The sequence below is a fragment of the Trichechus manatus genome, unplaced genomic scaffold (genome assembly GCF_000243295.1).
Source record: "Trichechus manatus latirostris isolate Lorelei unplaced genomic scaffold, TriManLat1.0 scaffold00035, whole genome shotgun sequence".
Taxonomy (NCBI): Eukaryota; Metazoa; Chordata; class Mammalia; order Sirenia; family Trichechidae; genus Trichechus; species Trichechus manatus.
In genome coordinates this window covers 7,952,584-7,977,519 of record NW_004443971.1, presented here as the reverse complement: position 1 = coordinate 7,977,519, position 24,936 = coordinate 7,952,584, and the positions used below count along the sequence as shown (strand labels likewise).

At 43.4% G+C, this 24,936-nt stretch overlaps 1 protein-coding gene across 2 annotated transcripts in view; it reads left to right on the top strand.

The window, feature by feature from the left end:
- The window catches only part of PFKFB2 (6-phosphofructo-2-kinase/fructose-2,6-biphosphatase 2), a 34,089-nt gene extending 11,542 nt beyond the window's left edge, over positions 1 to 22,547 (top strand). Inside the window, exons 3-15 of one of the 2 annotated variants that reach the window (XM_023730297.1) lie at positions 729 to 854; positions 1,382 to 1,478; positions 1,896 to 1,962; positions 2,100 to 2,174; positions 2,533 to 2,589; positions 3,508 to 3,632; positions 7,957 to 8,164; positions 8,585 to 8,731; positions 9,527 to 9,631; positions 10,965 to 11,094; positions 11,845 to 11,907; positions 12,183 to 12,247; positions 20,605 to 22,547. In XM_023730297.1, the coding sequence (XP_023586065.1) occupies positions 729 to 854; positions 1,382 to 1,478; positions 1,896 to 1,962; positions 2,100 to 2,174; positions 2,533 to 2,589; positions 3,508 to 3,632; positions 7,957 to 8,164; positions 8,585 to 8,731; positions 9,527 to 9,631; positions 10,965 to 11,094; positions 11,845 to 11,907; positions 12,183 to 12,247; positions 20,605 to 20,667 (1,328 nt within the window). In that variant the 3' untranslated portion in view covers positions 20,668 to 22,547. Of the gene's footprint in view, positions 1 to 728; positions 855 to 1,381; positions 1,479 to 1,895; positions 1,963 to 2,099; positions 2,175 to 2,532; positions 2,590 to 3,507; positions 3,633 to 7,956; positions 8,165 to 8,584; positions 8,732 to 9,526; positions 9,632 to 10,964; positions 11,095 to 11,844; positions 11,908 to 12,182; positions 12,248 to 12,874; positions 13,158 to 20,604 lie in introns of those variants that run through there. The other variant, XM_004375196.2, reaches the window with a different exon arrangement.
- Positions 22,548 to 24,936: the final 2,389 nt, after the last annotated feature.

Genomic DNA, 24,936 nt, shown 5'->3' with positions numbered 1-24,936 from the left:
TGGTGTATAGGAATCCAACTGATTTTTGACTGTTTATCTTGTATCCTGCTACTCTGCTGAATCTTTCTATTAGTTCCAGTAGATTTTTTGTGGAGTCTTTAGGGTTTTCTGTGTATAGTATCATATCATCTGCAAACAGGGACAGTTTAACTTCTTCATTACCAATTTGGATGCCCTTTATTTCTTTTTCTGATGCAAGGCTGTTTTTGCTGTGGGCAAGCAAATTCTTGCCAGTAGGTATGAAGGGATGGCTGAGATCCTTGGGCTGGAAACTGCTGGACCTGTTAAAGGAGTCAGTTCAGTTCTGTACTGGTGGAATCTCCAGGCATAAGATCTTCCTTCACAGTTATATCATTCTCCTGTTACTAGGCATTCTTGTGTTAAGAAAGGTTGGTCATTACTCTCTAATTCTTATCACTTATCTCTCCCATCTTTCCACCTTGGATACTTCTGTGAAGACCTCAGGCACATAGGAAAGAGAGGTCTTGGTTTGGAAACTTTCAGAAAGTCTGTATGATCCTTTGACTTTGTTTCAGGAAAGTCTACTCGATATCTCCTCAATTTGCCCTCCCAGTTGATATCTCCTCAATTTGCCCTCCCAGTCGTCCTGGACCCTCGCCCCACAGGTTTATGAGGATTAAAGGATATAGTGGCTGAAGTTCCTAACCTGTTCATGAGCCTCACTAGGCCCCTAATCAATTAGTTTATTCCATTTCGTTTCCCCCTAGCATGGGCCTCCTATATGACCAACTCCCCAACTCTCATCGTCATGATTGGCTTGCCAGCCCGGGGCAAAACTTATGTGTCCAAGAAACTCACACGCTACCTCAACTGGATTGGGGTGCCCACCAAAGGTAGGTGCACGTCGCTTCTTGGGGAGGGAAATGATCAGTTCCTGGGACTTACAGACCTCTGGGAGATGGGTTCTCTCTGGTGCCAAGGTTATGTGGTGCTCTTGGCAGAAATACTGATTGTTTCCTGATTTGCTGATTTGATTCCCTGCCCCAGACTTATTTCCTCCTGGCCTGGGCAGATTGGGCTAGTTCTGAGGGAATGCCTTTGACAGGAATGTTAAGACAAAATGAGTATAGGGCTTTACGTTTTCAAAGTACCTGCATATGCATCATCTTGTCTGATCCTAGCAGTAGTCCTGTGAAATAGAGTGGCTGAGGGAATTGAAACTCAGACAGCTTAAGACTTGTCGAAGGTCTAGTCAGTCAGGACTGGAACCCAACTGTTTTGACTCTTAACCTGATATTTTTCCCGACATAGCAAGATGCTTTTTTCACTCCCTTGGCCATCCAGACATTAGGCCAAGAAGTCCCCTCTGGTGGAGCCATTATATTGTTTCACTACTAAAGGGCTTGGATATCTCCCACAGTGTTTAATCTTGGGGTGTATCGGCGCGAAGCAGTCAAGTCCTATAAGTCCTATGACTTCTTCCGGCATGACAACGAGGAGGCCATGAAGATCCGCAAGTAAGTCTTATTTCAGGCCTCATTCCTGGGTCAGCTCTCTTTCGGCCATCATGGGACTAGATGTGGCACAGCTTTGTTTTCCTTTCAGTAAATATCTCTTGGGGATTTTAAGTGGAAGTTATGCGATGGGCAGGCCACCTTGGGCTTGGGTGGGTAGAAGAACAGGCTCAGAAAGGTGCTTGTATGCTAAGCCTAAAGAGGGAGAAGATATATGCGCTGGGGCAATGGGAGGATGTAAGATAGTATAAAAATCTCAAGGAGAGAGTTGAAAGGTCTAGGTAAGGAAAAACTTTTGACCAGTAGAGTAAGTGGGAAAAGGGATGTGACTCATAGCAATCCAACTGTTTTTATCTCTGGATATGACTGAGCTTGACCTTGCCCCACTCGTCTTGCTGATTTCTTTTGTTCTCCTGGCAGACAGTGTGCTCTCGTGGCACTGGAAGATGTTAAGGGGTATCTCACCGAGGAGAGTGGGCAGATTGCGGTGAGCATTATCTGCATCTTCCCCTTCTTGGTCTTCACCGTTCAGCAGCCTGGCTGTTCACACCCACTTTGGGTTTGCCTTGGTGGGAATCCCATTTCTCTCTTCCCACTGGTCTACCTTGTGTGCTCTCTTCCCAGGTGTTTGATGCCACCAATACCACCCGGGAGAGAAGGGACATGATTTTGAACTTTGCAAAGGAAAATTCCTTCAAGGTAGGATCTGACTCCCATGCTGGGAGAGAAGGGATGAGTTTAGGTGAGGAGTGACGATGGGAGAGGGATGGATCTGTTTGACTCTTGTGGATAAGGATAGGATTGGATATCTGATTATCTTCTCTTGGGGCATACCCCAATCCTTGAGTGTTTTCTTTCAGGTCCTTTCTCAGACCCTTAGGCCCTGGGGGTGTGGTAAGAGCCATTTTTAAATGAGTAGACCTTGAAGGCCACTTCCATGAAGAAAATCACGGGAGATGTGGTAGCTGGGGTGGGGTAGGTGTGAACATGTGCGTTTAATTAACAGCCTGACCTGTTAATTTGTGACTTGTTTATCACTGCCTTTTCTCCTGGCCAGGTATTCTTTGTGGAATCTGTCTGTGATGACCCTGATGTCATTGCTGCCAACATCCTGGTGGGTGACACCCGGCATACCACCTCCTCTTCCTCCTTTGTGCCCTGTGTGTGTGTGTGTGTGTGTGTGTGTGTGTGTGTGTGTGTGTGGTGGGTGGTGGGGAGGGCAACTGGGTAATGAAAGAAAGAAATAGACATGTCTGACACTATAGAGTGATCCTTTCTATCTGCCAGAGCACCATTTTGCGCTTCCACACTCGTCCCTTGGGAGAGGAAACTGAGGCTTTAAAGAATGAATTAGCTGTGGAATGGAAAGCAAGACTTAGACTATAGGAGTCCTGGCCTTGTGTTCTGGGATGGTGAGGCATGTGCTTAGGATAGATCAGGGTCTTTTTTATCTGTCAGGGCTGCCTTATGGGACAGCCATCTGTCTAGCAGTTGTCTAGTGTTCAGACCATTGCTCTCTGCATTTGAGCTCCTCATGTCCTGTGAGGTCATGGGATAAGACAGTTCCCATTTGATGGGCTGTGCTGTGCTGAGGAGACATCTGTGCATGGTATCGTGGAGGTAATTTCCCAGCAACTCAGGAACTTGGATTCATCTAGGAAAGAGGCATCTGGTCCAAGTCAGGTATATATAAGGTCAAGCACCCTATTCTGAGTGGTAATGGGGGAAAATCAAATCCCATTCTGTTCCCAGGAAGGTACATAAAGGGGCTGGGGCCCAGGAGCAGCTTCAGCCATGACTGTCTGTGCCCTCCAGCCAAGGGCAGGCACGTGACTCACCAGTTGTCTTTCTTGTCGTGGTTGCCAGGGTCACAGGACAGGGGAGGGGTGCTCGATGAATGGGAATTGCCAGCACGCCAGTAAAAAGCCACTTTTATGGACTTCTTTTTTTCTTTTTCTTAGCAGTGGCTATTTGCAAGAGGGCTGTTAAGATCAGACCTCTGACTAGACCCTTGCTATTCTCATGATTTTAGGAGGTAAAGGTGTCGAGCCCTGACTATCCTGAAAGGAACAGAGAGAACGTAATGGAGGACTTCCTGAAAAGAATTGAGTGCTACAAAGTCACCTATCAGCCCTTGGACCCAGACAACTATGACAAGTAAGGTTTGAAGGGATCTCATCTGGGAAAAGAACTTTCTCCCTCTGTCCCCAAACTTCCTCTGACAATCTGGGCCAATAATGTATAAAACATTAAGAGAAGAAAGGTGTGGATCTTGTGGCTTTTATGTGGGTTGCATATTATACTTAACTTTGAAATTTTTGTTTTAAATGATTTTTTATCCTCTTTCTCCTCTGGAGCAAGATTTTTCACCACAGTAGTGTTGACATTTTGAACAAGGATAGTTCCTTCTTGTGAGGGGCTGTCTATCCTGTGCATTATAGTAGAATGTTTAGCAGCATCTCTGACTTCTGCCCTCTAGAGGCCAGTCACACCCCCAGTTGTGACAACCAAAAACGTCTCCAGACATTGCCAAATGTGCCTTTGGGGGGCAAAATTACCACCCACTGAGAACCACTACTCTAGCTCAGTAGTTCTGAACTGAGGTGTCGCAGGACACCCTTCAGAGATATGTCGCTACTTTTTGGTTGATATTTAAAGTTTACTGTATATATACACACAAACACACATAAAATGTACAGGCACATATGAAACATATATAATATATAACATTATATATATTACATATAGTATATATATATTGCATGTAAAGTCCTTAAGAACATACCGGGCTTAGAGACGTGTCTAATAACTGCTGTCCATCATTACTATGGCAGTGTCTCTCAGCAGTGCGGTATACAATACAGGCATACCCCCGTTTTATTGCGCTTCACTTTATTGCACTTCACGGATACTGTGATTTTTACAGATCGAAGGTTTGTGGCAAGCAAGTCTATTGGTGCCATTTTTCCAACAGCATGTGCTCACGTCATGTCTCGGTGTCACATTTTGGTAATTCTCACAATATTTCAAACTTTTTCATTATTAAATCTGTTACAGTGACCTGAGATCAGTGATCTTTGATGTTACTACTGTAATTGTTTTGCAACGCCACGGCGAACTTAATAAATGTGTGTGTTCTGACTGCTCCACTGACCAGCCGTTTCCCCGTCTCTTTCCCTCTCCTTGGGCCTCCCTATTCCCTGAGACACAACAATATTGAAATTAGGCCAATTAATAACCTTACAATGGCCTCTCTAAGTGTTCCAGTGAGTGAGAGGAAGAGTCTCATGTCTCTCACTTTAAATCAAAAGCTAGAGATGATTAAGCTTAGTGAGGAAGGCATGCTGAAAGCCGAGACAGGCCAAAAGTTAGGCCTCTTGCTCCAAATGGTTAGCCAAGTTGGGAATACAAAGGAAAAGTTCTTGAAAGAAATTTAAAGTGCTACTCCAGTGAACACATGAATGATCAGAAAGCAAAACAGCCTTATTGCTGATATGGAGAAAGTTTCAGTGATCTGGATAGAAAATCAAACCAGCCACAACATTCCCTTAAGCCAAAGCCTAATCTAAAGCAAGACCCTAACTCTCTTCATTTCTGTGAAGGCTAAGAGAGGTGAGGAGCCTACAGAAGAGAAGTTTGAAGCTAGTAGAGGCTTGTTCGTGAGGTTTAAGGAAAGAAGCCGTCTCCACAACGTAAAAGTGCAAGGGGAAGTGCTGAAGTAGAAGCTGCAGCAAGTTCTCTAGAAGATCTAGCTAAGATAATTGACGAAGGTGGCTACACTAAACAACAGATTTTCAGTGTAGGTGAAACAGCCTTATATTGGAAGAAGATGCCATCTAGGACTTTCATAGCTAGAGAGAAGTCAATGCCTGACTTCAAAGCTTCACAGGACAGGCTGACTCTCTTGTTAGGGGCTAATGCAGCCGGTGACTTTAAGTTGAAGCCAGTGTTCGTTTACCATTCTGAAAATCCTGGGACCCTTAAGAATCTACTAAATCTACTCTGCCTGTGCTCTGTAAATGGAACAACAAAGCCCGAATGACAACACATCTGTTTACAACATAGTTTACTGAATATTTCAAGCCTACTATTGAGACCTACTGCTCAGAAAAAAATGATTCATTTTAAAATATTACTGCTTATTGAAAATTTACCTGGTCACCCAAGAGCTCTGATGGAGATGTGCAAGGAGATTAATGATGCTTTCATGCCTGCTAACACAACATCCATTCTGCGGCCCATTGATCAAGGAGTAATTCTTACTTTCAAGTCTTATTATTTAAGAAATACGTTTTGTAAGGCTACAGCAGCCATAGACAGTGATTCCTGTGATGGATCTGGGCAGAGTAAATTGAAGACCTTCTGGAAAGGATTCACCATTCTAGATGCCATTAAGAACATTCGTGATTCATGGGAGGGGGTCAAAATATCAACATTAACAGGAGTTTGGAAGAAATCAACTGTAACCTTCATGGATAACTGAGGGATTTAAGACTTCAGTGGAGGAAGTAACTGCAGATGCCGTGGAAATAGCAAGAGAACTAGAATTAGTATAGCCTGAAGATGTAATTGAATTGCTGCAATCTCGTGATAAAACTTGAACGAATGAAGCGTTCCATCTTATGGATGAGCAAAGAGTGGTTTTTGAGATGGAATGTACTCCTGGTGAAGATGCTGTGAACATTGTTGAAATGACAACAAAGGATTTAGAATATTACATAAACTTACTTGATAGAGCAGTGGCAGGGTTTGAGAGGATTTTCTTGACTCTAATTTTGAAAGAAGGTCCATTGTGGGTAAAATGCTATTAGACAGCATCGCATGCTACAGAGAGCTTTTTCGTGAAAGGAAGAGTCAATCAATGTGATAAACTTCATTGTTGTCTTATTTTAAGAAATTGACACAGCCACCCCAACCTTCAGCAACCACCACCCTGATCAGTCAGCAGCCATCAACATGGAGGCTAGACCCTCCCCCAGCAAAAAGATTACAACTCACTGAAGGCTCAGATGATGGTTAGCATTTTTTAGCAATAAAGTATTTTTTTAATTAAGGTACATACATTGGTTTTTTTTAGACATGATGCTGTTGCACACTTAATAAACTATAGTGTAAACATAACTTTCATACACACTGGGAAACCAAAAAATTCGTGTGACTTGCTACATTGCAGTATTCACTTCATTACAGTGGTCTGGAACCGAACCAGCAATATCTCCGAGGTATGCCTGTACAGATGAACTTGTGTGTGTGAGGTGTAAGAGCCACAGTGAAACATCAAGGCCATGCCAAAGAAACATGATATGTGCTTGGAAACATGCGAGAATGTGGCCTTGTGAAAGAGCACAGGGCAGTTAACAGCTCTATTCAAATACGGGTACAGCCCTGCAGGACAGGCAAATGGCAAGACAAGTGGGCATGACACTCTGTTCAACAGCTGCTATGGTTTGAGCCTTTTAGGTCCTTCAGTTGGATTGCCCAGTATTTTAGCATTTGGAAGTGTTCTGTTAATACAGACGTTGAAAACTGCTGCCCTAATATGGCACAATAGTATATACTTCATTGAGCCCGAAGTCCTACCTAGAAAAACATTAGAGCAATATTTATATGTATCAAAAGTATTTATAGATGCTATCTCTGGTCGTAGGGTTGTTTGTGTCATTCTACCTTTGTTTTGTTTTTTTCTGAATCTTCGTGTTAGTAAGCACTTGCTGCTTTTATGAGAACAATTAAATGATGGCCACAAAGTGTATGGTCTGTGGAAGTACCTTTGAGAAAGACTTGATTGGGTAGATGCATAGAGATCTGTCAGTAGCTCTGGCATCTCCTCCCCTCACCTCATTGCTGGTGGTACCATATTTTGGCCAGATCTTGACCACCTCAGAGGGGAGTTGGTGCATTTCAACAAATTTCAGGGTTAGCAAAATCTTCAGGCCAAATCTTGTCTAGCCCCTGACAGGAAACCTGAATTCTGTTTATCATATTTATCTACATTGCGTGGCACAGTATTGACACTGGTTATACCGTCCTGACTTACTAGAAGTCGAGGAAACTTGACTTAATCTAAGTCTTGAGGAGTAATCCATTTCTAACATTTTGGCTTCATAAATGTGGGTGGAGTATGACAAAGGAGAGGAAGCAGAACTGCTGTGAGCCTGTAAGTAACTGTGGAAATCCTTTCCCCTCTTGCTGTTATTCTCACACAGTTAGGCAATAGTGGAGTAGGAACTGAGGAACCGTTGGGTGGCACAAATGGTTATAAGCACTCAACTACTAGCCGAAAGGTTGGTGGTTTGAACCCGACTAGAGATGCCTGGGAAGACAGGCCTGGCCATCTATCTCTGAAAGGTCACAGCCTTGAAAACCCTGTGGAGCACACATGGGGTCGCCATGAGTCAGAGTCGACTTGACGACAACTAACCACAACAACTGTGATCCTCAGATTTTCATACCTAGGGTTATTTCCCCCTGCTCTTCCCAGGGATCTTTCTTTCATCAAGGTGATAAACGTGGGCCAGCGATTTTTAGTGAACCGAGTCCAAGACTACATCCAGAGCAAGATAGTCTACTACCTCATGAATATCCATGTCCAGCCTCGCACCATTTACCTTTGCCGGCATGGGGAGAGCGAGTTCAATCTCTTGGGGAAGATTGGGGGTGACTCTGGCCTCTCAGTGCGCGGGAAGCAGGTGAGTAGTTACCTGGCAGGCTGGATTTCCTAGGCTTAGGGCTAGAAAGAAGGTCATGCCTGAGGTCATCTCCTTCAGCCCCATGCTGCTTCTTAAATCCCATTTGGGCTTAGGCTGTGGGTTCAGATATTGAAGCAAATGCTGAAGATGTTTCCATGCTCTGTATTGAAATCTGGGTAAATTGGAACCGTTTCTGCTGTGATCATTCAGCCATCAGATATTTATTGGGCACACTTCATGCCGCTAGCACAGCACGGGATGCTCCAGTTGAAGTTCATTCCCTCTTGGGTTTATAATAACTGCAGCACCTTACAGGTTTTGACCGTGGCCATACATATTGTCCTTTATGAGCAGAGTTAGAAGTTGTGTGTATGTGTGTGTGTTTTCTTTCTTTTTAAAATTTCTATTTTCAAACCCCAGTTTGCCCAGGCTCTAAGGAAGTTTCTTGAGGAACAGGAGATAGTGGACCTCAAAGTGTGGACAAGCCAGTTGAAGAGGACAATCCAGACTGCTGAATCCCTGGGGGTGACCTATGAGCAGTGGAAGATTCTGAACGAGATCGATGCTGTGAGTAGGAAGCTCCAAGAGCTAAAAAGCCAAAAAGAGTCTCCTATCCAGGCAAGAACTCTCAGAAGACACCATCTGGGCAGTTTCAGCTAGAAAGTTAGAACCACCTAGTTGAAAATTTGAATCTAGGGTCAGTTCAGGCATTGGGGGAGGGAAGTGGGGGTAATTGCACTCATAATTGGGGCTTCCTGTATGCTTCTAGCAGCTGTGCCAATGATGGCGCCTAAACTAGCTTTCACCTGATCACTCTGGCACCTAAGTAGAGTGGGACTACCAAGGACTTACTCTACTCCTTTGTATATTTTTTCCTGGGAAACAGAAATAGCTAACAACTCATGTCTTTAATTTCTGCTTAGAGCTCTTGATCAGCTATTCTGCAAAAGTCCTCTCCAAACTTTGTCTTGACTTTCTCTGTCCCTAAAGACAAAAGAAGACATCTCTTTTCTTCCTTTGTACTCTTTTATTTTCCCCTCCTACAAAAAGTCTCCAGTACCCTCAGCTCCCCCTCCTTCCCCACTTCTGCTTCTTTTGATCCTGCTGATTTTTCGTGACCTGTAAGTTCCCACAGTAGTAGGAGATAGTGGCTGCTTAAGCCAGAGAAGCCACCTGCTCTCTGTGGCGCCCTCGCCCTGTGAGTCCCAGACACCCTCCTGGCCAGTCAGTGGCGATGTGTGAAAGGACCCAGCACAGTGCCTGGCACGTAGTAAGAAACCAGCATTCTTCAGTGCCGTCCTTGTGTGGGATGGGGCTGGTGTTGGTCTGTCTACCTCTTCACACCCTTGTGGCTCCTTGCAGGGCGTGTGTGAGGAGATGACCTATGCAGAGATTGAGAAGCAGTACCCAGAAGAATTCGCTCTTCGAGATCAGGAGAAATACCTGTACCGGTACCCCGGTGGGGAGGTGAGGCCCCCACGCGGTGCGATCGCCCCACCTTTTGCTGAGGATTTGACTTTAATATGGGGAGGATTGAATGTGATTTTGGGGTCCCAGAAAGGGTGGTTTAGGGGCCATTTGGTTTATCCTTTCGCCTTTGGGTCATACTGTGTTTAATTCAGCTTAGGCAGTCAAATGCCTTGTTAATTTGTTAAGATCTCCAGGGAAATGAGTGACAAGTTTCAATGAAGATGTTCTGTGTGTTAAGATGTGGAAGAAACAACATGATTTTTTTAAATTATCACATTTAAGTTTTAATATATTTTAATATGTATATATAAACAACAGAAAATTTGCCATTTTAACCATTTTAAGTGCACAATTCAGTGGCATTAATTACATCCACGCATTAATTACATCCACAGTGTTGTGCAACCAGCACCACTGTTTCCCAAGCATTTTTGTCACCCCAACCAGAAATCAACACAGTGTTTCTTCTTACATTCCGTTCCCTCCATCCCACGCCCACCTGGCAGGTATAGTCACTGAGTAAAGGTAGAAGATACGAATTCTTTCCTTATCATCTTCAGTGGGTTAGGCTATTTCCTGGTCTAAGTGGCTTCATACTCTGGGGATGTGCAAGGCAAAGGTGTAAAACAGGGAAACACTGGGAACTTCTTACTGCCTTTCACGCTGCCTATTAATCTATGGAAGGAAAAAACTGAAAAAGGTTGAGTTCAGACTTCCTCTTCCTGTTTTTGTTTTTTTTTTTTTTTTTGCTCATGCATGTCTTATGTATGTATGTATATATGTATTTATTTTGTTGAAAATATACACTGCAGAAGATACATCATTTCAGCAATTTGGACATGTATAATTCAGTGATATTGATTACATTCTTCAAGTTGTGCAACCACTTTCATTATCCTTTTTGAGTTGCTGTTGCCAATTTGATCCCACATAGATAATTCTTTAAAAGAGCACGATGCTGAAGGCAGACATATTTTACTAATTAAGCTAAACTACTGTTTGGTTCAAAGACGACTTCAGGGGTTAGTTTCGGATTAAGGTTTAAAGATAATCTCAGGGCAGTAGTTTCAGGGGGTTCATCCAGCCTCAATGGCTCTGGAAAGTCTGACCAGTAGTTTTCTTGGTTGGAATCTTGCTTTTGAAAGGTCTGAGTATTCTCAAGAGCTGTCAGGCTCAGGGGGAGTTAGCAGGTGACACGAACTTGCTGAGCCTCCAGGAGGAAAGCCAGCTGGGGAGAGGGAGAAGTCACCTCTTTACTCTGGGACCCAGCCACTGACATGCTGCCAGCTTGTGCCTGGCCTCCTCCCAAACTTACCCACTTTCCCCACAGTCGTACCAGGACCTGGTGCAGCGGCTGGAGCCTGTCATCATGGAGCTGGAGCGTCAGGGCAATGTCCTTGTTATCTCCCACCAAGCTGTCATGCGCTGCCTCCTGGCCTACTTCTTGGATAAGAGTGCAGGTGCCATTTGAGGGAAGGGCCTGGAGACACATCCATGGAGAGAGGATAGGGCTTGGGGTGGTACCGGGATCCCTGGCAACGAGATCTTCCCCTCTTCTGCTCAAATTGGAGTGCATTCTTCAGGCAGCAGTGTGGGACTCCCAGCAGCCACTGAGTCAACTACTTGCTGAATGTAGTCTGCTGGTGCAAAAGCCAGCAATGGCGTGGGGCTGCTGCTGGAGCGCCTCCATCCTGCTTGGCTAAAGGACTGGCGCTGAGGTGATGCTCCTGGCAGCTTTGGCCAAGAGGAAGGGATAATTTAGAAGCACCTGCATTCTTTGAATTCAGCGTAGGGCAGTTGTTTCTGGGTGGAGAAGTAAGAAGTGCTGCTGCCTTCTCATACTTCCTGCCCCTCCTGATCTACCTGAGCTGCTGGGAAGCCAGCAGATTGGCCTCTGTTGTACTCAGGTGGGCCACAGTCTTCCTTTCCATGGGACCCTGGCTGTAGCATTAACTCCTATTTTTCCTGCATGGAAGGATCTAAAATAAAATTGACTTATTTCCTTCTTTAACCACACAGTAGCTTGGGTGGCTTCTTTGGTGGCCTTCTTGATAGTTGTCTGGGGTTTGAAAGGGAGGGGGGTGAGTTGTACAACTCTAGATGGTGGTAAAGAAAACTCATTCTGAGCCCCTTAGATGCTCTGTCCCGCTAACTTGACCTTACTCCATGACACTGAGAGACTTTCCTCACCTGCTCTTTTCTGCTTTCAGATGAGCTACCATACTTGAGGTGCCCTCTCCATACCATCTTCAAACTTACTCCAGTGGCCTATGGTAACTATGAGGACCTGGGCAGGAGGTGGGAATTGAGGAAGGGCAGGATATTTGAATTTTCTCTGAAGTTTGGCTAGAAATTTAGCTTTATCACCTCTGTATGCTAGGAAAGTTGTTGTCAGTTGTCTTCCATTTTTAAAGGGACGTATGTACGTATGTATGTATGTACTTGGGAATACTGTGTACCTTTAGGTATGTTTTCCCATACTGAAACTAAAGAATATTTCTTTGAGCTTTTTTCTATAAGGACCCTTCTCTTTTCTCTGTTTCCTCAGGGTGCAAAGTGGAAACAGTTAAACTTCATGTGGAGGCTGTGAACACTCACCGCGACAAGCCAACTGTAAGTATGTTCCCATGGTGAACACGCCAGGTTCCCTGCCACCTTGAGTCTTTGAACTTTTGCATCAAGAGACTGGGAGTTCTTTTATGTACGAAAGGAAAACAGATCCAGAACAAATGTCCTATGTAGTCTGCTTGCTTCCAAGAGGAAGAGATATTGGAATTATTATTTTTAGTTAGTTCCTCTTTCATGAGTCTTAACTTTGAAAGTTGGCTCCTGGAATTCCAGTTAAATACGGAAAGTGTTTGACTGAAATGAAATGCAGATCCCTCCCTCCCCCGGAAGCTCTCCTGTTAGAAAGTTGGGTCCTGAGGAGGCTGTAAGGTGGGGTCGAGAGATTTCAGTTTGCTTCTAGGTGTACCCCTGGTGGTCTGTGTGATCTTAAGTAAGCCCTTCCTTACTTTGGGTCTGTTTTCTGCTTTGGAGTCTGATGCTCAACGAGCTTCTCCCTCTACAACCCTTTTAGCTTCCTGGGGCTAGGAGACATGTCCTGTGTCTTACGGGGGACCCTGTTTGTAGAGGAGCAGGAGTGACGGATGCGGTTGTGGTCACAAGCATTATTTAAGCTTTATGAGTGAGCTTTTGGCTTGGCTTTCATTTGTGTGGTGTCCCTCCGTTTCCAATCAGAACAACTTCCCCAAGAACCAAACCCCTATAAGGATGAGAAGGAACAGCTTTACGCCTCTGTCCAGTTCGGATACAGTAAGGCGCCCGAGAAATTACAGTGTTGGGAGCCAGCCCCTCAAGCCCCTCAGCCCTCTCCGTGCCCTGGACATGCAAGAAGGGGCCGACCAGCCGAAGACCCAAGTCAGCATTCCGGTGGTGTAACCATGTGTTTCCCTCCAGCCTTGGCCTCCTGCCCTCCTCACTAATCACCAAGGAGTCATTTAACTTCCAACTCCCCACCCCTACTCGGTCGTTAATCTTAGCACAGAACATGAGGCCGTGTGTTTTCAGACCAACTGTAGAATTCTCCAGTTTGAAACATCTCCCCACCTGGAGGCAAGTTGGGTCTTTTAGGACAGGTCCTCAGATGGGGTGGCCTGGCGGAGGAGGGGAAGGGACACACTCCTGGGTGATTGGCACAGCCGGGGCTGAGGCTAAGCATGCCCCATACACCTGGTTCTTCTTCCATTCCCTGGTGTCTAAACTCACTGATTCCTTGTGTTGGTGACGTGGGAGTTCCTTCACTTCTGTTTGTCTTTTGAATGAGTGTTTTACTCTGTCCTTACTTGCCTGCTTTCTTCCCCCTTGCTCATCTGCCCTTTGGATTATCCAGTGTCATGCATGACATTGTGGTGTCTGTCTAGGAAGGAAGGGCGGTAAACAAGAGAAGTTGAGGCTCGAAGAGTGCTGTCTGCAGTGCACTGGGGGAGCCTTTTCATTCCCTTCTTCCTCTCCTGCAGGGGTCATCCCAGGCTACAGAACATCCACAGAATGCTCTGGAGCATGCAAGTGGACATAGGGTCAGAGTTCTTGCCTCCTTTCATGAGAAACAGTCCTCTAAGTCTTCTCTTCCTGGGCGAAGCTGGCTCTGAGTGTGTGGGAAGTATCTTGGTTTGTATTTTTAACTTGAAGAGCCTGATATAAGGTCTCTTGGTTGCTGTGGAGTGGGGTTAGGCGAGTACGGTGGTCCCTCTCACTCTTGCAGGGCTCTTCTAGGGCAATCCAGTCTTTTCTCCAGTGACTTCCAGGTTCTTTACAAACCATAGCAGCTTTCCTGCCAAAGCCAGTGACCTCTGGGCTGTTAGAAGGATAGAGTTAGATTCAGGAGTCACTGCTGATGTTTGAATTACTTGAGGCAAAAGGCAGAGAAGAGTTCATTAAAGCTGTTTATTATTTCCTAGTAATTTTCAGCATACTCTCCTTCTTAAGTAAAGTAAAAAAAGAAAAAATTTGCATGAGCAGTCTCTCTCATGGGGGTATTCCTTTGTTCATTAGGAAAAACTACCCCATCTTGAAGTCCGGAAGAATCCTTGGGACCCTTTGGGATCTAGCTTTTGACTGTTTGTATTTATTTCCCCCTCTTAGCTCTTATGTATTCACTTCAATCATTTTATTTTCTTTGTGGGGTTAAACAGGAAATACACAGAGCAGGGATCCTTAACCCCTGGGTGGTCTGCGCTGGCTCAAACCCTCCCCCACTACTTCGTATGCAAAATATATGAATACGTGTGATTTTTCTGGGGAGCAATTCTAGATTTCTCGTGGGATTTTTTAAAAGAGGTGGGTGATTCCCCTACACTGAAGTTAAGAATTTATTTTTTAGAGGTAAGCGGAAAGAGCAAGTGAACTGTTTTTCTAAATGTCACTTGGTTTTGTTTTGTTTTTTGTTTGGTAATAGAGGACCTTCTGTAGCGGTTCTCATCTGGGAGTATTTGTTAGAATCTGCTTTAGAAGTTTGGAAACAGGCGTAGCACTAACTCAGAATCTCGAATAGTGTGGTCTGGACATGTGTGTAAGTAGCTTCCCTGATGATTCCGACTCATACCCGAGGTTAAGAACTCCACTTGATGAAGGTGTGTGCAGCAGTACTGGGATTGTAGTTGTCGGACAAGGCGTCAACCTAGGAATTCTGAATTCTTTGAGGTTCTGAAAGGACAGCTGTCTGGAATTAGATGTTTGGACAAAGCCCAATATTAAATGAAATAACTCCTTAGAAGGCAGACTGCTGTGTTTTAGAGGGATATGCTAGGTTCTCGTTTCATCTTTAACCCTTATGTTGCAATGTGACGTGGAATAAATCACTAAATTAAATAAACGTTCTTGGATAATAGCTGGGGGTTTTAAGCAGCCTGGGGAGAGGTACTGGGGTGACACCTGTAGGATGAGAAAGGTCTTCTTCTCGGGCAGCTGGCTTCTGACCTTGAGTCCTTTACTCTTACACACTGAGTAGGACACCACAACCAGTTTCCAAAGGTTGCTTACCTAGATTCTACTTGAAATTGTGTCCAAGACTTAAAGTAACCTGGTGTTTCTGTTTAGCCATTATAAATGATGTACTTAGTGTCTGTGTTTGTGGGGCTTAGAGTTGGGTGAGGGTGCTGATGGGGAAGGATACAAAGGAGTAGAAGAAAAGCTTCTTTTCCTCTGGGAGGATATTTTAGCGACAGGGCATATAATTTATATAAAAATGAACATTTGCAGAAGAGCAGCACGTTGAGCCTGTAAGTGCTGACGTTGGAGCGGGAGTACAGATTGCTTCTTCTGACTTTTCTCATGTCCTGTGACTGAGACTACAAGAGTTGGGAGATGGCAATGGGACAGATGGGATCCTATGCCAGAATGAGATGTGTGGGATAGGAGATATATGTGGCACTTTTCATTTAAGGTTACCTTGACTAGCTTTGCTCGGCTGGTGACATCTTTAGCCCAGGAGGTAGGTATAGTCCTGTCTCCTGCTGTGAGATGAGAGGATTTGAGAGTTAAAGAGAAGAGGGAGTACTTTGATCCAAAGACTCCGGATTTGGGCTGTGCCTACTCTTAGTGAGGAGAATTTTCAAACAGTAGCATTGTGTTACCTTGTTATAAACCCTGGCATTGAAGGCCGCTCATTGGGATGTTGATGTTGGCTTTCAGCCTGATGATTACTTCTCCATGCTTCCCCTGTACTAGTTTGCATCCCCCAAAAGGGCACCTGAGGTCGTTTTATTATTCTCAGATGCTATGGATGTTGGTGTTGGATGCCGGTGAGTTGATTCTGACCCACAGCAACCCCATGTGACAAAGTAGAACTGCCCCATAGGGTTTTCTCAGCTGTTATCTTTACAGATCGCCAGGTTGTTCTCCTGTAGAGCTGCTGGGTGGATTTGAACCACCAGCCTTTCAGTTAGCAGCCGAGTGCTTAACCGTTGCACCACTGGCCTCGAGAAATTGGAACTTGACAACAGCAAGAGTTTCAGCATCCTTCAGTTTTTAGAGTAAGATCCCTTCAGAGAAGTTTCAGCAGAAAGAAGCAAGGAGATTATAGAATTGAGTAGAGTTTTTACTCCAGATCCTAGTTGTTGTTGTTAGGTGCTGTGGAGTCAGTTCCAGCTTATAGCAACCCTAGGTACAACAGAGTGAAACATTGCCCGGTCCTGCACCATCCTCAAAATCGTTATGCTTGAGCCCATTGTTGCAGCCAATGTGCCAATCCATCTCATTGAGGGTCTTCCTCTTTTTCGATGACCTTCTAGTTTACCAATCATGATGTCCTTCAGGGACTGATTCTTGCTGATAACATGTCCAAAGTATGTGAGATGTAGTCTCACCATCCTCACTTCTAAGGAGCATTCTGGCTGTACTTCTTCCAAGACAGATTTGTTCATTCTTTTGGCAGTCCATGGTATATTCAATATTCTTCACCAACACCGTAATTCAAAGGTGTCAGTTCTTCGGTCTTCCTTATTCATTGTTCAGCTTTCACATGCCTATGAGGCGATTGAAAACACCCTGGCTTGGGTCAGGCACACCTTAGTCTTCAAGGTGACATCTTTGCTTTTTAACACTTTAAAGAAGTCTTTTGCAGCAGATTTGCCCCATGCAAAGCATCATTTGATTTCTTGACTGCTGCTTCCATGGGTGTTAATTGTGGATCCTGGTAAAATGAAATTGTTAACAACTTCAGTCTTTTCTCTGTCTATCGTGATGTTGCTTATTGGTCCAGTTGTGAGAATTTTTAAGTTGAGGTATAATCCATACTGAAGGATCTTCATCAGTATGTGCTTCAAGTCCTCTTCATTTTCAGGAGGCAAGATTGTGTCATCTGCATAACACAGGTTGTTAATGAGTCTTCCTCCAATCCTGATGCCCTGTTCTTCTTCATATAGTTCAGCTTTTCAGATTATTTACTCAGCATACAGATTGAATAAGTACGGTGAAAGGATACAACCCTTATGCACACCTTTCCTGACTTTAAACCGCGAGGTATCCCCTTGTTCTGTTTGAACGACTACCTCTTGATCTATGTATAGGTTCCTCATGAGCACAGTTAAGTATTCTGGAATTCCCATTCACCAAATCCTAGAGAAGTCTTCTTTCCCATCTTTTCTTTCCTGTCCTCTCCTGTTTGTCTTCCTTGAACCGATTGGTAGCATACTCACATGACTATGATTGTGTCTATATCACAGTCCTACAAAGGAAGGGTGGACTGCAGAGAACCCTTTGGTGAGGCTTTAAGTTTTATCATAGGAGAAATAGGTGAGGATGTTGTTTAATCCACTAGTATAAAATGGGGAAGGAAAATCACTATTCTCTTTCCTTTTCCTTGCTTCAAAGCTGAATGAGGAATTCTAAAGAGGGAGTTAGAGAGCTCATTTCCTTTCCTATCTCCTAACCCCCTGATTGGAATTTAGCTCTTACCTATTAACTGTATTGTGTTTTGTTTTGGTAGAGGGATGGTTTTACATTAAGCTGGAAAGCAGCATGTGGAAAACTTTTAAAAACATACGTTGTGCTAGGGGTCTGCCCTGTATCATTGTCTTTGGATTTGTTTTGTAAAAAGTTAGGGATACAATATAGTTGTACTCTTAGTCCGAATGGCTGAATTTTTCACGTAGAGTTCTGGGTATCTCTCTTTGCAACCCACATTTGATCTTCAGTGCCCTGGCATTTCGAAGAACCGTATGATATAGCTGTTTAGGAATATGTCTTCTGGTTTTTCTGTGAGCAGGAGATTTGAATTCTAGAGAAAGTCATTGGTGCTTGGGGTAACGAAACAATAAGGAAAAACGTGTCTCATAATTGAGAACTGTTTTGGGGTTATATAGTCTTATTCCATCGTCTTCTGCCAAGCCCAGAAGCCATGCTGTGTTTATTGTGAAGAAATTTGGTAACTCTGCCCGGATTGTCCAGTATGCGTTTTGACTTGTGTTTGAAAAAAAAAATTTTTATTTTTTTTTTAAATATATAACAATTAAGCCAGGTTGCAACATTGGTGGGATAGATCTCCCAACTTCCCCTAGGGATGACACAGATACCAGAAGTGTGTCCAGGGATTTAATTTAGACTCATAGTGTCCAAAAGACTGTCTCAAGTAGTATCTGTATGCTTAATAGTCAGTTAGCTAACTGACTGATGCTCTAATAGTGTCTGTATGCTGATGGACTGATAGTCTAGTAAAGTCTGTGTGCTGACTGACTGACAGACTCTAGTAAGATTTCTGTGTTGACTGACTGACAGTCTAGAAGGATCTGTGTGCTGACTGACTCTTGTAGTGCCTGTTTGCTGACAGTCTGCCTGTTTTCTGATTGTACGGGTTGGTAGTGTATGCATATTGTTGTAATTCTCTGTCTATAGCCCATGTCCTACAAAGAAAGGAACCAAACACTCCACATGTTTGCTTTAGAGGGAAGCAAACACTATGGATTTTTAGTAGACATTTGTTTCAGTAAAAAGCACTATGATTTTTAATAGACATTTCTTTTAGAGTAGTGGGCCAAATTCTCATCTTTGTAAGAGATGAAGGCTGTACTTTACTTGTGCGGTATTTTGTGAACTCAGCTGAGGGGATGCCTGTTCAAAGTCTGAAATTGTTACCCCTATTTGAAGCCATCTCATCCAGTCCCCCGCTTCTAGGCAGGACTTCACTTTCACCCTTCATTTCTGAAACCTTTTATGTCCTTCGGCTTTCCCTGTTATGGAATGGAGCATCCCATTGGATAATATTGCTATTTTTAGTCTGCCATGCATTTGGCTTTTACTCCTGATCTAATAAAATAAAATGCAAAGGAAATTTTGTATTCAAAAATTGATTTTAAGAGTTGGTAAAAGCATTCTTCCCAATAGCCTTTTTATTGGAGGTCTGTGACCAGTATTTACCTACTCAGTGTTTTTGTATCGGAATTGCTTGTGTACATTTTCTATTGTGTTGAAGTAACAAGATCAACTCATTCTGATATGGTGATGGTTTTACTATGGCAAAAGCAAGATTGCTCACAAGCTGTACCCTTTGGAGGGGTGAGGAAGTAGGACTGAGTGCCAGTAGGTTGAGTGGGAATGGACTGGGTTGGGAAGCCAAGAAATAGAGGTCTGCTGTAAATTTCCTAGGCACGGCTCTGTCCAAAGAAGGAATGTAAGTCTTTGACAGCATTCTGATTTAATCCAGTGGCATTGATATCATGACATGCCACCCAGATCCACGTAAGGTGTATATAACTGTACTTGAAATGTGTTTTTCTCTCTCTGTGTGTAGAATGGGTAAATAAAATTGCTGAGTAACTTGAACCTATCAGAAGGCTTCTGGGTTTTTGTTTTGTATTTTGGGTTGTGTTGCCCCCCAAACACTCCCGCACCCTGAAACTTTGCCTCATGCTGCGCAGTGGTCGAGCCACAGACAAGCGAAAGCAAGTTCCCAGTGTGATTGGGATCCTTGGTGTAGCCATGGCTCTCTTCCACCACCTTCTGGAGAAAGATGGGAAGAACGTTATAGAAGGCACATGAACCCCAGTAGGGGTTGTTATGTGTACCTGTTGGTGCTTATACAAGAATGAAGAAGAACACTTTATTTAACTATACTGTGCTATGACTCCCATGTAATCATATTATCTACTGTAAAGAAAAACTTTGGAGATAATTTAGAATTCAGTGGGCTGTTCCTTTTAACGGATGGTTGCCGATTTGTGACTTGATGACAGCCAATGGTTAAAATGGCCTTTAACTTCCTCTGGGACAGGGAGTACAGGCGGAATAGTTTTGTCATTCTCATGCCGTATTCCTCATTATGCTAAGGTAAAAAGGACCAGGAGCTGTAAGAAATGCAGACTCTCAGGCCCTGTCCCAGACCTGCTGAGTCAGAACCTTCATTTCTAACAGGATCACTAGGTGATTCATGTACACGTTTAACATTTGAGAAACATTGCGCTGAGGGGAGGAATTTTCCACACAGTAAAACATTAAATCACAGCTTCTGGGAAGAAGTTGATTTCTGCTCTGATGACTGATTTCAGAAAGGACTGGGATAGCTAATGGTAGGGACCCTCCTCAGAAGCCAGGTAGCTGCTGACTGCAGTCTCACCTTGGCGTGGTCTTCTGGCTGAGGTACCCTACGTGTTCTCCTCTTACCACAGGGATCCCTTCAGCTTCTGTGTCATATGCTGGGTATGTAGCTTGTGGTCCAGGTCTGAAAGGAGCACCTAGTCCAGCATGACCACGAGGTTGGCTTCTCTGGGAAAGGAGCCCATGGCTATGCCATTATGTTTGGTCTGACTGCCAGAGTAAAGGTACATGTGCAAGCACAGGAGTGTGTCCATGAGTGTATGAGGAGGTAGGGTTGGGGGAGCGGTGGGAGGGTGAAGGAGGAGCTCTGCTCTACTCGTCTTTATTCATCACCTGGTGGTGGTCTAATGGCTTTGTTTCTCTTCCTCTCTGGCTCCTAGGCAGAGGCTAAGCTGGCCATGCAGAGGCACTCCGCCTCGGCACCCCTCACACTGCACTGCTGATGATATGGAGGCTGAGGCAGGACCTCTCCGGGGAACTGGGATCTACTGAAAAGCTTGGGACACCAGCTCCACAGGGGCTAGAACAGGAAGTTAATGGGGGATTGGACGTTTGGGGCCACAAGAACAAGGCCTGGAAAACGTCACCACATTTCTTCCCCCAGTGTCTAATGGGAATATCAGTTACACTGAAAGACTTAACTTCCCTGTACCTCGAAACCTTTAATAGCTTGAACCAGTTAGTTTTTATTATCTCTTTGTTGGGTTTGGCCCAAGGTGGCCAATCTTACTCTCCTTAGGCATTTTTCATCCTCCCTGTGATAGCCTGTGTTCCCTGGTGGCTGTTTGCCGAAAGTGCAAATGCATCTCTTCACATTCAGTTGTTTCCAAGTGAGAGGGCTGAACTCCAGAAAGCTTTTCTGTGGAGTAAGAGCTGGTCTCTACTCTGCACCCATTCCAGGCAAACAGGCTAGAGTCCAACGTACATACGTTAGCAGTCACCTTTTGCCACATTGGAAACGAGACAGATTTCACTAGATGAATGGAGGGTATCTGAGACATTCTCCTCCCTAACACTTCTCTTCTGCAGTGATGGAAGAGCTGTCGGAATAGCAGCCTTTCCATTTAGAGAAGTTTTTCTCTTCCAGGCCCCTCGAAGGCCGGATGTGACTGCAAAACTCCTCAAAATGGGTACCCATCTTCTAAGTTCTCTTTGGTAGCTACTGTATTTTCTACCTGATGTTGTGTGCCTCATAGCTGAAGAGGGTTAATGTGATTCTCCCAGGTGGTTGGGAATGAGGGCTGGAGAGAAAAGTAGAGTGTCATTTATATCACATGAAAAAGTAAAGAAGGTTCCTTGGGATTCAGCTTCACCAGGGATTTCTTTTGGCTTCAGAACACGTGAGTGGTGACATGCCCTTCCGCAGGGTCTGTCACTGATGCTATCTCTAAGAAGGCTGTGGCTGTGGATTCAAAAACAGCCAGTCTGATGCCTACCTCCCAGCTAGTTGTCGCTGTTGTGGTCAGCTAGCCTCTGGGGTAAAACCGGGGAATAGGGGAGAGCTTAGCCCTCAGTGCATTAGTCATTTGGTTTCCCTTTAAGGAAAACCAGATAACAATTCCCTAGATCAGTGATTGTCAAATGTACCAATACATCTGTGTAAATGTGATTGTAATGTGTCACTACTCACTCCTGAAGGAGGACGTGGGAGCCCCAAAGCAAAATCTTTTTTTTCGCCTCTTACAGGCCCAGTTGCTGGGCAGGAGGGTGAGTAGCAAGAAAAGTAATGAAAAGCAGCTTTTCTCAAATGGTTCTTTTACACGGTGGACGATCCAGGGCTCTGTTACCCAGGATGTGATGAGCTGGGCTGCAGGCGGTTCAGCATCCAGCAGCTAGGAGCTTATTTTATACACACAAAGCTACCTTCAGACAGGCTCCTGCCTCTGCTCTATAGCAGATGATTTTCATCTGGCTGCTTGTAGCATGCTGTACTGTAATGATTTTGTTCTTGTGGTGCGGGTTTCTGCACCAAAATATACTGTCTTGATTATCAGATGTTTTTATTTAGTTATTTATTCCATCCATAAAAGGCATTTTTAAGTTTCCATATTAATGTTTGCATGTATTTAATTAGAATGTTATGTAATTTGTTGTCATTGTTTGGTAGAAATTAGGTAGATTGATGTTTTAAGTCTAATATCCATAGTATTACTTTAAATTTCCGTAATATAGGTATCTGTCTTTTTTAGAAGGATAATAACTATGTTATGGCACAGTGGACTTCTTTTGAATACTTTTTTTCTCATTGATTTTTATTATAAGTGTAAATCAAGAGATGCATTTCTCCAGAGAAAAGTCTATCTCCTGGATATAATAAAACCGTGCTCGAAAATATGAGTAATATGTATTGCTTTTGTAATAAGAAAATGTAATAAATGTTATTTTCAATTAAAAAATGTAATTAATTTTTTAAATCACACACAAAAGAAAGTAACATCTGTTACATTATACATACACAAAATATTCATAACATTGTCCAAAATGCATTTGAAACTAGTTTAAGATGATTCTCAAATTATTAGATTATATGTATATTTCCCATGACTGGTTTTTAATTGGTGACTCCTGTCCTTACCAAGTACTACTAGCATTTCAGAGTGTTATCAGTGGGATCATTAATGCCAAACATTAGCCACATCCTAGTTTTATTCATTTAAGAAATACATGCTGACCACCTGTTTATTGTCAGGCAATGAATAAAACAAAATCTCTGCCCTCTTTCTAGAGTTGATTATTAGAAAGGAAAAGGTTAATAGCAGGTCTGTAACCCATCCCTCCCTACAAGGGATGCTTTCCCTCTCATGTATGACATTGACCAAAACCATGATAAGATAATAGTTATTTAAATGTGTTTGACAAAGGAATTTGCAACACTATCTAGGGCCAGTAGCAATAGGGACAAAATGAAATGTTCCTAATGACAGTACAGCTTTTGTAAATTCAGTAAGTTCAAGAGCTCTGATAGAATGAAGATGATTTATGGATTTCCCAAGTTTGACATTAAGTAGGAGAGTGGGATAAATAGTGATAAACTTACTGAGCTTTAGCAGTGTATCTAGAGGAGTAACAGTAATGAGGGTGTCAAGGGTATAAAGATCTCAAGGTGCTTTTGCAAGTGTCTGATTCAGCCAACAAACCTCATCTGTAGAAGGCTGGGGGTGTCTGGAATCATTTGCACTGTTTGACAGATAAATTAAGACCCTATTGAGTATGCTAAGAGACACATTTCAACACTAGGAGTTTGTCAACGCCAATATTTCAGGACAAAGTAAATGGTAAGATTTGTAACAGTGAGGACCAAACAGACACACATCTCACTATATTTAAATGCAGCTGGTCACCTAACAAAATACAGGCATACCATGGAGATACTGTGGGTTCAGTTCCAGACCACCGTGATGAAGTGAATATAGAAATAAAAGGAAGTCACAAATTTTGGGGTTTCCCAGTGCATATAAAAGTTTATGTTTACACTATACTGTAGTCTATTAAGTGTTCAGTAGCATTATGTCTAAAAAAACAATGTGTATATCTTAATTAAAAAAAAACTTTATTGCTAAAAAATGCTAACCGTCTTCTGAGCCTTCAGCAAGTTGTAATCTTTTTGCTGGTGGAGGGGGTCTTGCCTCCATGTTGATGGCTGCTGACTGATCAGGGTGATGGTTGCTGAAGATTATGGGTGGCTATGGCAATTTAAGACAACAATGAAGTTTGCTGCATCGATTGACTCTTCCTTTCATGAAAAATTTCTCTGTAGCACGCAATGCTATTTGATAGCATTTTACCCACGTTAGAATTTCTTTCATAATTAGAATCAATCCTCTCAAACTTTATCAACTAAGTTTAGTAATATTCTAAATCTTGTCATTTCAACAATGTTCACAGCATCTTCACCAGGAGTAGATTCCATCTCAAGAAACCACTTTATTTACTCATCCATAAGATGCAACACTTCATTCGTTAAAGTTTCATCATGAGATTGCAGTAAATCACATCTTCAGGCTATACTAATTCTAGTTCTCTTGTGATTTCCACCACATCTGCAGTTACTTCCTCCGCTGAAGTCTTGAACCCCTCAGTCACCCGTGAGGGTTGCAGTCGATTTCTTCCAAGCTCCTGTTAATGTTGATATTTTGACCGCCTCCTATGAATCATGAATGTTCTTAATGGTATGTAGAATGGTGAATCCTTTCCAGAAGGTTTTCAATTTACTTTGCCCAGATCCATCAGAGGAATCACTGTCTTTGGCTGCTGTAGCCTTACACAATGTATTTCTTAAATAATAAGACTTGAAAGTCAAAATTACTCCTTGATCCAGGGGTTGCAGAATGGATGTTGTGTTAGCAGGCATGAAAACAACATTAATCCCCTTGCCAAGTGCATTGTCAAGGAGCAGTAATATTTTAAAAGGAATCTTTTTTCTGAGAAGTAGGTCTCAACAGTGGGCTGTAAACCATGTTGTAAATAGGTAGTTGTCACTCAGGGTTTGCTGTTCTATTCATAGAGCACAGGCAGAGTAGGTTTAGCATAATTCTTAAGGGCCCTGGGATTTTCAGAATGCTCAATGAGAATTGGCTTCAACTGAAAGTTACCAGCTGCATTAGCCCATAATGAGAGTCAGCCTGTCATTTGAAGCTTTGAAGCCAGGCATTGGCTTTTCCTCTCTAGCTATGAAAGTCCTAGATGGCATCTTCTTCTGATATAAGAATGCT